The 13190-nt window shown below is 40.5% G+C and overlaps 1 protein-coding gene across 4 annotated transcripts in view; it reads left to right on the top strand.

The window, feature by feature from the left end:
* Positions 1-12018, top strand: part of LRIG2 (leucine rich repeats and immunoglobulin like domains 2) — a 63906-nt gene extending 51888 nt beyond the window's left edge. For all 4 annotated transcript variants that reach the window (XM_053891054.1, XM_053891051.1, XM_053891057.1 and 1 more), the window contains 4 exons: positions 1388-1837; positions 2662-2811; positions 4451-4741; positions 6943-12018. In XM_053891054.1, coding sequence (XP_053747029.1) covers positions 1388-1837; positions 2662-2811; positions 4451-4741; positions 6943-7169 — 1118 coding nt within the window. In that variant the 3' untranslated portion in view covers positions 7170-12018. The remainder of the gene's footprint in view (positions 1-1387; positions 1838-2661; positions 2812-4450; positions 4742-6942) is intronic.
* Positions 12019-13190: the final 1172 nt, after the last annotated feature.

Genomic DNA, 13190 nt, shown 5'->3' with positions numbered 1-13190 from the left:
GTTTCAGATTTTAATTGTGATCCTTGTATCTCTGTCACTGTATTTTGCCAATACACATGGGGTTATGTCAGTCTAGGATATCTGTGGATCAGATAACTGAAATCTGAGAAAGTAATGAGGGCAGAATTAGAGATCTTCATCACATGAATTGAAAATTCGGATCCCTTTATCCTGTCCCTCTGGAAGGTTTCTACTTCATGTATATGTTTTTTTACCTGTTCAGCAGTGAGTTGGCAGTTGTTTTATACTGCTTCATAGTGAACTCAGGGCAATGTAATTGTTTTTCCCATATTTTATTATTTTTTAATATAATGTCAAGTTAGCTAACATACAGTGCATCCCTTAGTTCATTTTTTTTTTTTTAATTAAATGCACCAAAAATGACCTGTCTTTTGGTTAGATGTCCTGTTTTCCTTCCATTGTGTCCCTCTTCTTCCTGTGTTCTGGTAAAGTGTCTTTTCCCTAAAGAGTTCCCTTGACAAGCCTGTTTTTTTTTTTCCTTATGAGAATACTTTTCTTCATGGGACTCAAATCAAAGGCAGAGTCTGCTTTCTAGTTCTCTATTCCCCTAGATGTTAGTTTTTTTTAAGTTTGTTGCTTTGTGTTATTTACTTGCATAATCAGAAAAATAAGTTTGTTGTTTTAAAAATTTAGAATATACAGAAGATTAGAAAAAGGGAAAGTCACCAAAACACTGTTAAAGATTTTGGCGTGTTCTGGACCTTTTTTTTTTTTTTTTTTTTTTAATACATTTTCACGTAGTTATGTATACCTACTTCTTTCCTCTTAAATATTGTGTCAGAAGGGTTACTCTGTCATTAAGTCTTGAAAAAATACCATGTGGCTGTACTATACTCACTCATTTTCCCGCTAGATTTAAAGATCTTTTTCTTTTGGGGCGCCTGGGTGGCTCAGTCGGTTGAGCGTCCGACCTCGGCTCGGATCATGATCTCACAGTTTGTGAGTTCAAGCCCCACATCAGGCTCTGTGCTGACAGCTCAGAGCCTGCATGGAGCCTGCTTCAGATTCTGTGTCTCCCTGTCTCTCTGCCCCTCCCCAGCTCACACTCTGTCTCTCTCTCTCAAAAATAAACATTAAAAAAAAAATTTTTTTTTTAAAAAGATCTCTTTCTTTTATGTTTAAAAATTGCACCAATTTCATAATAAACATCTTTGTGTATAAATCTTTGACTTCCTTGCTTAGGATAGCTTGCCCAAGGTAGAATTAGTGATTTTTGAGGCTTTTGCTTTTCTGGAACACAAACTTCAATCCTCCTACGGGCATATGAAAGTGCTTACTTACTTCATTAACACCTCATTTGTCTAATTCAGTAGAAATCAATAAATAAAATTGTTTAACATGATTCTTTTGTACATCTTTCTGTAAGAGACACCCTCATTTATCAGACCCCTGGAGGACAAGACAGTAACCCGAGGTGAAACTGCGGTATTACAGTGCATAGCGGGAGGAAGTCCTGCTCCTCGCCTCAACTGGACCAAAGATGATGGGCCACTGCTGGTGACAGAACGGCACTTCTTTGCTGCAGCCAACCAGCTTCTCATCATTGTAGATGCTGGCCTGGAAGATGCTGGAAAATATACCTGCATCATGTCTAACACCCTTGGAACAGAACGTGGTCACATTTACCTCAATGTCATTTCATCCCCCAATTGCGACTCTTCCCAGAGTAGCATTGGGCATGAAGATGATGGCTGGACCACAGTTGGCATTGTCATCATTGTTGTGGTCTGCTGTGTTGTGGGCACCTCTTTGATCTGGGTCATTGTTATTTACCACATGAGAAGGAAGAATGAAGACTATAGTATCACAAACACAGGTGAGTGGTACCAGTTAACACCAATGGCTTGTACTTGAGTCAGGAACATAATGTAGGATTTGTCGTAAAATATAAAAAGCTATGGAGCTTTGATACTTTACATGTGGTAGAAGGAAGAGTTTCTTTCTTAAAGTGTCCTACTTCCTCCATATAATAGAACCTTTCTGATTAATAATTTTAAGAATTTGTAGATACTCCCCCAAGACTTTGCTCTCATAAACACATTACAGGTACACCTTCTTTCTTTAATGCCAAGGGCTCATTTCCATCATAGCTTCCCTTTGGGAAAGAGTGGAGCTCTTATGACTGGGATCAGCCTTTCATAGCCCTCCCCCGGAAATCCTGAAAGAGAACAGGTCAGTCAGATAGATGGTGAGAGTTTGCCTATGGATAAGATTTCAGACTTCAGGTTCTGCTTCTTTTAGTAATACTTTTTTTTTTTAATGTTTATTTATTTTGAGAGAACGCATGCACACATGAGCGGGGAAGGGGCAGAGAGAGAGAATCCCATGCAGGCTCTGCACTCTCAGTGCATAGCCCAACGTAGGGCTCAATCCCACGAACTGTGATCTCATGACTTGAGCTGAAATCAGGAGTAGGATGCTTAATTGACTGAGCCACCAAGGCACCCCTTAAAATGAAGCTTTGAAAAGAATTTTAGTGAGAAATAGTTTAGGGGAAAATTCTAAGAGCTGTCGAGTTCCTAGGTACATAGCATTTTCCTGGCCAAGAGTATCAAAGTAGAACACATTTGCACAATGTCTTCTGAGTGTTGGCTTCAGTCACCTAACTTTATTTGAGAGTTATAGATGTCTCTTTTACAGAGGAGCTTAATCTGCCTGCAGACATTCCCAGCTACTTGTCTTCCCAAGGAACACTGTCGGAGCCACAGGAAGGCTACAGTAACTCTGAGGCAGGCAGTCATCAGCAACTTATGCCTCCCACCAATGGATATTTACACAAAGGCACTGATGGTAATGACACTTTGTTGTATATGCTTACAATTTCAGCTTATTCTGTTGAGTTTAGTTTTCAGTGTACCGTTTTCCCCATTAACCTGAGGCAACATTTTAAAAGTAAGATACTCACGGAAAACATTTGGCTGCATGCAAAATAGGATGGAAATTGACTGGAAATTGATTGGATGGAAATCTTAACAGAGAAGAAAACCATCTGACAGAAAGGAGAAACACATCCCAAATCAAGGGATTGGTGCACACAGCAAAGGCTCCCAAACCAAAGTAGGAGATGCTCTAGAAACTTTTCTCGGGTGTCTGATCCTTTAAGGCATGAGCACTCTTCAGACCATATCCAGGGAGGTTTGGGTCTCCTGCTGGCAGGTTGATACTAAAGTTTGAAGGGCAGTGATGATTATCAGCATACGTTGGAGAACAGCAGAGAGATACAACATGTTCCCTAGTTAAATGAATCCCACTTCTCAATACTACTACTCTCCCTCGCTCCACCCTTCCTGCAGGGAGTGACAGAGCTCAGGGAGATGAATTAAGGGATAGAGGAATTGGGTTTGATTCCTAGTTTCTCTTTCCAGCTCTGGGACCACGAACAAGTTACTTAAATCTGAGCTTTGTAACTTTCTCATTTTTAAAATAAATAAGCAATGTCTTATAAAGCACTTCTCTCAAGATTTTCATAGATCCTTTCAACAAATCTATGTAGTTCTTCAAGTATTGTTCAAATGAAAGGCCTATTCTATTTGTACAGAGATTGTTTAGGCCGAGGGTTAACAGAATTTCTCGGTTTAATCGATAAATTGGATTTTATTTTGGCTTTCCATGGAAAGGGGGCTACTGCTAGCACTTAAAAGCATCTTTAAATGTCTCTACTCTTTGAAATTGGTGGGCAATAACACTGCTTTCTGGGCTAAACTAAATTACTTCTAGGTCTCTTCCAGTTCTAACACTGTTGCCTGGTCAAGAACAATTGTTCTTTATTTCTCTCTCTCTTTCCTGTCTTTCATCAGTTTTCAAAACACATAACTGGCCAGGGAGCTCATTGTTAAACTTTACTTCTGCCAAACACGTGTGTATCAGGCAGGACTCTTGACCATCAGAGGCCTTCTCGAGGGGTACTTTTAGTAATGAGTGTTGCTTAACTCCCTGATGGCACAAAAGGGATGCGGGTTTTTGTGAAGTCATCATAACTCCTTGTTCTCTGCTTTAGTTTGCTTAACTCAAACATGTGACTTATAGCACAGTGCTGCCTTATCTTGGCCCTTGATTTCGGCCTGACCTGTACAGGCTGGACAGAGATGGTTTAACCTAGCATTCAAGAGCATGGGCTCTGGAGCCAGAGTGCCTGAGTTCAGATTTCACCTCCTTACCATAACAAGGTGGAGGCATCTATGAGCAAGTTACCTCGTTTCTCTGTGTTACAGTTACCCCATCTGTTAAATGGGGATAACCATAGTACCTACCTCATAGGGAGGTTGTGAGGATTAAATTAGTTAATTCACAGAAAGACCGTGAAACGGTTTATTGAATAAGTGCTGAATCAGTGCCAACTATGATGATAATGATGGCGGCTGGTGAAGGAAACTGGTAATTGGCAAAGCTGATTCCTTAACTGAAGGATTCTTTCCTTTGTTGTCATCAGGTGGCACTGGCACCCGGGTTATTTGCTCTGATTGTTACGACAATGCCAATATCTACTCCAGGACCCGAGAATACTGTCCGTACACCTATATTGCCGAGGAGGATGTTCTGGATCACACGCTGTCCGGCCTCATGGTCCAGATGCCCAAAGAAACATATTTGGCACATGCTCCCCAAGATGCCCCTATCTTGGAGAGCCTGGTGTCATCAGCAGACAGAGAGTTGGCCGCCTTTCCCGCCAACCATGAGAGGATAAATGAGAAGAAACTTCCCTCCACACAGACGAACAGTGGTAAAGGGCACAGCGTTTTTTGTTTATTTTGCTTTGTTTTTACCCTCCCCTACTTGATTTTTCCTTCTGATTTGACAGGAAGCAAGCCAATTGGTATAATGTAGTAATGAGCTACTATTAGCTGGTGTAAACTGGAGCCAGAGATTTTTAGAGATAAGGGTTACAAAGAAGTCTGTATCTGTAGGGTGGAAACAGCTTTTGTGGGAGTATCAAGGTCACACTCCTAAAGCTTCAGAAGCCGTACAGAGAAAGCTTCTAAAAGGTGTCATATGGGTGTTAATTGTTTCTTCCATCCTTATGTAAATAATGGAGATTGGAAATGCTAAGGATATAATCTGGGCATAATTCGGTGGAGGTTTTTATGGAGAAGATTTAAAAATGTTTTGGTCACTGTTCTCTCAGGTAAACATCGAATGCCAGGATCACTTAGCTGGTGCTGTGGGGTGTTACGATCCAGGGCCATAAGTGAGGAGGCAGTTTTGGGATAGTGTCTGCTGGCCCACATGGCCTGGGAAAAGAAGTATATGTTACATTGTGCAGATGAGGCATTTGCTGACAACTCTTTCTAGACCATGAAGGGCACTCCTTAGCATGTCTTCCTGTCCCTCCAGGCTTTTCATCAGCTGTCACCCTCTTGTCAACCTGAAATGGAAGAGCACAGGAAATTGGGGAGGGGGAGGACTATAGGTGCATCCTGGGGTGGTGGGTCTGGTGGGAGTAAATGATCTGACGTGGGACTTCTAAGATACATGCTCTGTTCTTTTTTTTTTTTATTTATTTAAGTTCTTATTTTTAGCAGTACATTTTTTCTTAAGTTTGTTTATTTATTTTGAGAGGGAAGGGCGTGGCAGAGAGAGGGAGAGAAAGAATCTCAAGCAGGCTCTGCATTGTCAGCACAGAGACTGAAGCAAGTCTCGATCTCACAAACCAGGAGATCATGACCTGAGCCAAAGTCAAGAGTAGGACGCTTAACCGACTGAGCCACCCAGGAGCCCCTGAATTTTGAATAAATATATAATAATTAATTAAGAAACCCTCTCCAAAGATTTCTAAAGAGAATACAAGTCAGAGAAAAGTATATTGTCACTGAAGTTCAGTGCCCATGTTAGAAGTGTGCCAACAGTAAATCCATGTTCCTGTGTCTTGAAAGAGGTACACACATACGAAAAAATTTTAGTAAAAGCAAAAATGCAGTGCATCTTTTTCCTAACTTTGGGGACATCTTATTGTTAAGCTGGTCTGTAAGTGAGGAAGTGTGCAAATGAATGCTCTGGTGCCCTGCTCATTCCTAAGTGGGGTGTTCTAGCTCCTTCCCACTCAAAGTGTGGTGTCAGCTTCGGCATCACCTAGGAGCTTTTAGAAATGCAGACCGAGGTTCCCACCCCAGGCCCAGTGAACCAGAGTCTTTATTTTAACAAGATCCCCAGGTTATTTGTATGCATATTAAAGCTTAAAAACCCCTGTGCTGGTCTACTTTTCCCTTGGGTTTTGTTTTTATTTCTGAGTGTTTGTTTCCAGAATGTTTGGCTAACTTTTTCCAAAATGCATCCCCATGAAGTTAATATAACTTTCAGCAACTGATATTTGGGGAAAGAGTTCACCACTGCAGTAGATAAGGTGAATGAGAAATGCGTATTTTTGAAACCACAAAGTACAGATAATCTGATTTAAAATTGCTGCTTTGGGTTATTATTTTGTTGTTAGAATTATTGGCATGCTAGAAGCTGGAGGGAAGTGGTTGTTTATTTTTAAAAGAATTTTTTTTAACATGGGCATTTGTTATTTAAAGATGTAATGGCTGCATTGAATGAGCGATTTTTGTCTGTGTGTCATGCAACTTTCACGACAATATGGATGCTATTTTAGTCTGTTTCCATGTGTCTAAAGCATTTTATTTTTAAATTTTTGTAGCGGCAGAACCACTAATAATAGATGAAAGGAGAGGACATAGCTCCTGGTTTCAGTAAATAATTGGTGAAGTTTGTTGGGTAGAAGGGCTTGAAAGACCATGGTTCCTGTTTCTATTTTGTTTTCTTTTATTAATTGTTGCCAAGAAGATGGCAAGTATACATTTGCTCTCAGTGTCCTTATTCAGGAATATTGAGCATCTTTTTTTGGAGGATTTGGATAGAAGAAAATTAAGTTTTAGACCATTCGTTTTGAACTTCCATTTGCCACTGATTATTGTCTTTCATTGTCAGAAACATTGCAGCGGCCTCTGTGGAGCGCAAGCAAAGAACGAGGCCTGCCTCATCCTCCCTTTTCCCAGCAGCCGGTAATTGAGTCACCGCAACTCCATCAGAGCGAGGGTCTGGCGGAGAGTGGTCCAGATTGTTCCACATCCTCCATGCCCTGTCACAGGTTGCACGATCACGCTTTTGACTTTAGTAGGACTCGGAACATTCAAGACGGTTGTGAGGGCACATGAAACCCACTCCAGGATGAAATCTGGGCAAAGACTCAAGGTAATTAATTTTGTATTTACTACCTCAGAGTTCAGAAGAAACCCCGAAGTCAGCATTTGCTTTCCCTTATCTGCAGTTACATCTGACCACACCAAGGTGGGCCGGGCATTTGTTTGGGCTTATACCTGATGAAGAAGGGGTAATGGCTGACAGAAATGGGTACATCTAATAAAACACATGCAGCACGGGCAGAGGAAAATACAGGACAGATGTGCCTCCTGATGGTTCCACAGGGTTGTGCCCAGCTGTGCATTGCCTATTAGGAAGAGTCTCATTGCTGCTTAACATGCTGGATTGTCTCAACCTGCGGAATGATTCTAAGAAAACATCACTGTTCTGTTTTGTCTTCCAAGGAATACAAATAACTTTGGAGCCCTCTGGGAAGTGTGTCTGGGATTCTTCAGTGGTTTTAAGCATATAGTTGAGATTGGGCTTTGATATTCAAGGTCTTTGATAAGAATCCCAGGCATGACCAACTGTTACCATGTCAGTGGGTGTTGTATTCTTGTGAATCTTTTTTTTTTTTTTTTTTTTTTGTCCCTATCGCCCAGGGATCTTATTGTAAATACATGTGCATTTATAAATAATTTTTGTATTCATTGACCATATGTGTTGGCTGTATTGTAAATATTTTTGATATGCCAAAATTATATATAATATCCAGTTATAATATTGACAGCAGCTTCTCAGACCACAGATTTTGTATAACTCGGTTTAGTGAACCTAAAGACTTTGCTTAAAGTTTTAAAACTGTATTTGTTAAGAAGTATATGTACAGAGGCAGGGTACCTAGTGATTGCGTACACACAAACACAATCTTGGTGTAATTAACCACTTTCTTCATACCTAAAAGTTCATACGTCTAGTCATTTGCCATCTATTTACGAGTGCCGGGTAATACTACCTTTCTAAGCATAAAAAGACTCAAAAGACTAGCAGTCTTGTTATAGCTGTGTGCACATAGACAAAGGAAATTTTCTTTTGGGAATATCTTCTTTCAGCAAAGTACGTTGTTGACGAGGAAACCAAAGATTGCTTCTTTTCTATTTGTTTGTTTTTTTTAAATAATATCTCTTCTACCAATGCACAGTATATCTTAAGAAGGGAAGAGTGCTTTTGGGAGTCATTGAATGTGCACAGATTCTTATACTATAAAGCTTTAGAGTGGTCCTTGTTTTGTACAAGTGATTATTTAAGCCAAAAAGTTCTCTTGAATTTCTGTGATAGCAAAAAACTTTCTGTGAACAAAGGTCTTCACACTCTAATGGAATGTAATGGACCAAAGTTCTTTTTTTGTCTGTGCTTTCAGATTTTCTTACCTAGGCTGTCAGATCCTGTCCTCTAAACCTAGTGAGCACTAGTTACATCCTGGATAACTTCCATCACTGAAATGCAAATCTCTGTTTCTAAGTTACTGCGCATTTCAAGGGTTCTAAACTCACATAATATCTTCGCTTTTTGCCAGAAAGTTGAATTGCACACTGGTTTTCAATCCTCAGTTTTTTTCTCCCATAGACAGCAGCACCTCTTTAGCTGTTTCTCCTGCCAAGCCTTTCTCTCTTTCCTTTTTAAACTGTCAACCTCTGTTCATTTTTACTTTGAACTTCTTAAATATCACCATTTTTCTCTCCTTCCAGTTTGTGACTCCTCTTCTTCCTTACCAGCGTGCACTGTGGTCTGTACGGGACTGACTTAGAGTCAGGACCTGGATTTTGTTCCCAACTCTGCTCCTTACTGGCTGTGCAGTCGGGGGCGAGTCTCTTCACTTCCAGCCTAATTTTCTCGCTTATGAAATGAGGGCATTCTGCTAGCTAGTCCAAAGCCCTTTCCAGCTGTAACGTCCTGTGAATCTGTGATCCCTCCAGGAGCCAAGGAGGATTAGGCTACTCCAATAAAAAGCTGCTTTCATGGGACGTTTGTTAGAGTAACGGGTGGTGCTGCTTCCTCTGACTTGAGCCAGACTCCCTTCCTCCATAGCAGGGGTGACAGCGTAAGAAATACTCACAACTAGAAGAATCACTCTGCTTTGAACCAGTCTCAGCAAACAGAGTCTTGACTCGATGGAAGCCACCAACTGCCCTCTCGAGCAGCAGCTCTGAAGGCTAGTGCCCCAGCACACCACAGCATCAGAGTCCGTTGAGGCCGCACTGTGGCTGATTTGTGGCTAGTTCGTGACTCCCTCACCTTTCCAGTGTATTCAAGGTTACCCTGTCACTACCCTGAACTCCCACTCAGAATCTGGCAGACTTTCTTGAGTGTAAAGGTGTAGTTATAGCAAGACTGTTAAGGGTGATAGGGCCAACAAACAGGCTGCAAACCAGTGTTCTAGAAAACTTCGAAGACAAGAGCGCTGCCTCTGCCCTGGCAGTGGTCCTACTACTTCTAGGACTGGTCTGGTCTCCTGAACGGCCAGGTTCACCCTTACATCACCTCAAACAGCTGAGATGTCCTCCTAGATACTCCTAGCTTGCCTAAATAACCAAAAAAAAAAATGAGTCAAGAATTTGTTTAAATATCAAGAGCCTTACCCATGGTCTTAAAAAATAATAATAAATTTAATAAATGCTAATCTTAGGAAAAGAAATTCCTGAAATTTTTCATTACTACATATGCTTTTGACCAAGAAATGATTTAACCCTTACCCGTAGACAGGGTTAGTGGCTCATCAGTGTTTCCTCCCAGCATGTAAGGTCTGCCTAATGCCTCTTGAATCAGGGATGTTGCAAAGCCAAGCAAGTCAAAATGCGGAGAGAAATACTCTCTTGCCCCTCACCCAGTTATCACCCTGTATCAGTAGGGATGCCTAAGTCCTCTTAATTTGTGCCCCTCTTAGACTGATTCTTTAAGTCTATCTGGAAGAAGAAATAGCATCTTTAACTCCATGCCTTCCTGGCACATGGTCTACACCTAAGCCATTGGCTTTCTGTCAGCTTCTAAAGTGCTTTCCCTAGTGTGCAAGTTACTCTATGGGATACAAAGTATCAGAAACCCTCTAATGTGCCATCTCAGAGTGTTTTATGTGTATTTTTCTGAAAGGTAACTTTAATATTTAAAAAGAGTTGCCTTCACACTGCCTGTTGGTGGGTTGTAAAAGGAACATTAAGATATTGAGCAACTTAGACTCTTACCCATTTTCCTAAGAGATGGGAGATGCGATAAGTCTTTAATTACTTAAAGTTTTGCCATGAAATAGGATTAAATTCACTATTTTTATTCCTGAGGACTGGGGTCGTATCTGCCGCCATTCTGTGGGGCAGAAGTTACAGGGAAGTACAGTATACACTTGCCAGTAATTCTATATTAACTAATTCTCTAACAAATTCATCCAGTAATTGGAATAATCAGCGTTTTGTGGGAAAAGTACACTCAGAAGCCAAATGATCATCGGTTCGTAGCATTGAAGAAATTTCTACATTGAGAATGGGAATATGGGCGAGATGACTGTTAGATCTCTCTCAGTTTTATCATTGGAAATTTCCAGAAGCAATCTGACAGTCTTAAAACTTTTTCCTTCAGTGTCTTTTATATACAGTAAGTATAGAGCACTAAAGACATTTTTTTCAACTAAAGAGTTTTGGTTTTGGGTTGACATAAGGAGCCTGTTCTGTGCTAATGGCTGAAATCATGAAACTCTGGGCTTATTCTTCTGCAGAAATCTATAACTAGTTACTAACACAAATGGCATTACCATAATAAAAACTTTAAAAGTCTATATAATATTATAACCGTCCTTTTTACTCTTTAATTTTATTCCTGTTTCTTCTTACCAGCAGGACTCCGATTGGAATGGGGTTGGAATTGTGGTGTTCACACCCAGTATTTTACCCAAGTGTGTTACGGCCTTTTCCAAAATAATTTTAATATCCACAGAAATGCTAGAAGGTCAAGGAGCCACAGAGGTAAATTTACTGCCATTTCATGCTACGTGCTCCATTTCTGAGTTTGCTCCTCAGTGCAATTACAGGGGTAATTGTGAAGCAGTTGGGCCTTAGGAGGTTGTGCTGAGATTTTTGGCAACCTGTAAGGAATGTCTCATTCTTCTGTGACATGGCCTCTTTCCAGTCTGGCAGATGTTTTTCCCTCCTGCTTCTAACTTAGAACTTTTTTGTTTAGAGTGCAGTCTAAACCACCATCAGTTAGCCTTAATTTTTTTTTTTTCTTTTTTGGACAACTGCCTGGTTTGTTGACAAAAATAACAGGTTCTGAATTAAGAGATGTATTATAAGCTGCTCTTTACAAAACAACACCCTTGAGCCCATGAATCATCTGGAGATTCTGTGAGTGATAAGAGGTCAGTGTGTGTGTGTGTGTGTGTGTGTGTGTGTGTGTGTGTGTGTGTGTAGTAATCTTTGGACCTGCTCCCTCAAGGTTGTGTGTTGAGTGTGTCTTAGCAATCCTAATAATCTCCACCAATGAGTGGGGTGAAGGTGAAAAATCATCTTGTTTTTAGATACAAAGAGTAAAGTGATCTTTTATCAACTGTAACTGTCTTGAAAGAGAAATTGATCATCAGGTGGTCAAGTGCTCTTGGAGTATCTCTTGGCTGCTTAAAGTGGCCTCTTGATCCATAGAAAGACTATTTCTACCCTCTCCTTTTCCCCCTTTATCCCACCGAAGGACATTGGTCCAAGTAGCCCTGGTACTAGATGTACCTAAAGAGAGTTAAAAACCAAGTTGGTGTTCAGTGTGATCCTTTCCTAGTATCTATTTATATTTTCTCACACATGAGAATGTATATTTTATAAAGCATGTGTTTGTTTGTCTACCTGTTTGTCTACTGTAACATGTCTTCAATAAAGCTAAAATACATTATCATTTTCTGGTCTTCTCTTGCCTGAAGTATAGGAGGGAAATGGTGCATTTTTCAGTTTGTGGTCCTTTGAGAGGGTCTCCAAATAGATGTGCAAGTTATTGCCCCTCTCTAATTTCTGCTGTGTTTGAGTCACAGACTTTCTTGAGCCTGCCTCTGGAACACTCTGCACCCATGAGCTGCCCAAGGGCCGGGGCTCTCTGCCTCCCTCCTGTTGTACACCCTGGCATCTAGCGATGCCTGGCAGAATGGAAACACACTTCATAGTTCATTAAAAGATAAGAATGGTTCCTACACAAGGAAGGATTTGAAGGCAGCATTTTCGAATTCAAAATTAGCAAAATACTTGAAGAAGCTCTGTTTTCTGGTCAGCTTCCTCACTGTACTGTGTTAGGGGCTATTTCTTTTGAGACTGTCAGAAGCCCCTCATTTATTCCTTGAGGGCTGGACCCATCGTGCACTTCTGCTGCACTTTATGGGGCATGCTCCACCGACATCATCTGTTCAAATCTCACAAAGCTTCTCTAAAATGTAGGTTGGATAGATCATTTTAATCGCCATTTTTTTGTAGTTAAGGAAATTGGCTTGAGATGATCACTTACACACGTCAAAACGCTTTTGGGCAGTAAAGCCAGGACTTGAATCCAGATTTTCTGATACACATTCAGCATTTGCCCCACTGATACCTTCTAGCTCGGGACAGATACTGTTGTGTCTGTAGTCTTCAGAACTATTTGAATACAAAGCCCTCTGGACATCGATAATTTCCAATATGGTGAAGTTTGGACTGGGATGTATACTGGAAGCTGATTTTTACAATATTCCTGATTAAGAAAACACTCAATTTCTTCTCTGACAAGGTGGAATGAAGGAAAATGCTATAGTTTCTTCAGTATTTTTTGTTTTGGAAGGGGATGTACTGGAGCCCAAGTAGCCGCATCCTGCTGAGTTATGCAAGAGACTTGTTCACACTCGGCTGTTTAGAAGCTTCTAACCCAGTGCTTAAGCTGCCTGTGCTGCTGGGCTAGTGGCCATGGACCAACACTTGTGTAAAGTACAGTAAGAATGAATTTCTAGAAAAACGAAACAAGACAAAAGACAACCATAAAATTTTTATTATATTATTTTATTAATTTTATTAATAATTTTATTAAATTACAGATTTAACGGACAT

The sequence above is a fragment of the Panthera pardus genome, unplaced genomic scaffold (genome assembly GCF_024362965.1).
Source record: "Panthera pardus isolate Hobbes unplaced genomic scaffold, ASM2436296v1 HiC_scaffold_11, whole genome shotgun sequence".
Classification (NCBI taxonomy): Eukaryota; Metazoa; Chordata; class Mammalia; order Carnivora; family Felidae; genus Panthera; species Panthera pardus.
This window is presented reverse-complemented; position numbering and strand designations above follow the sequence as displayed.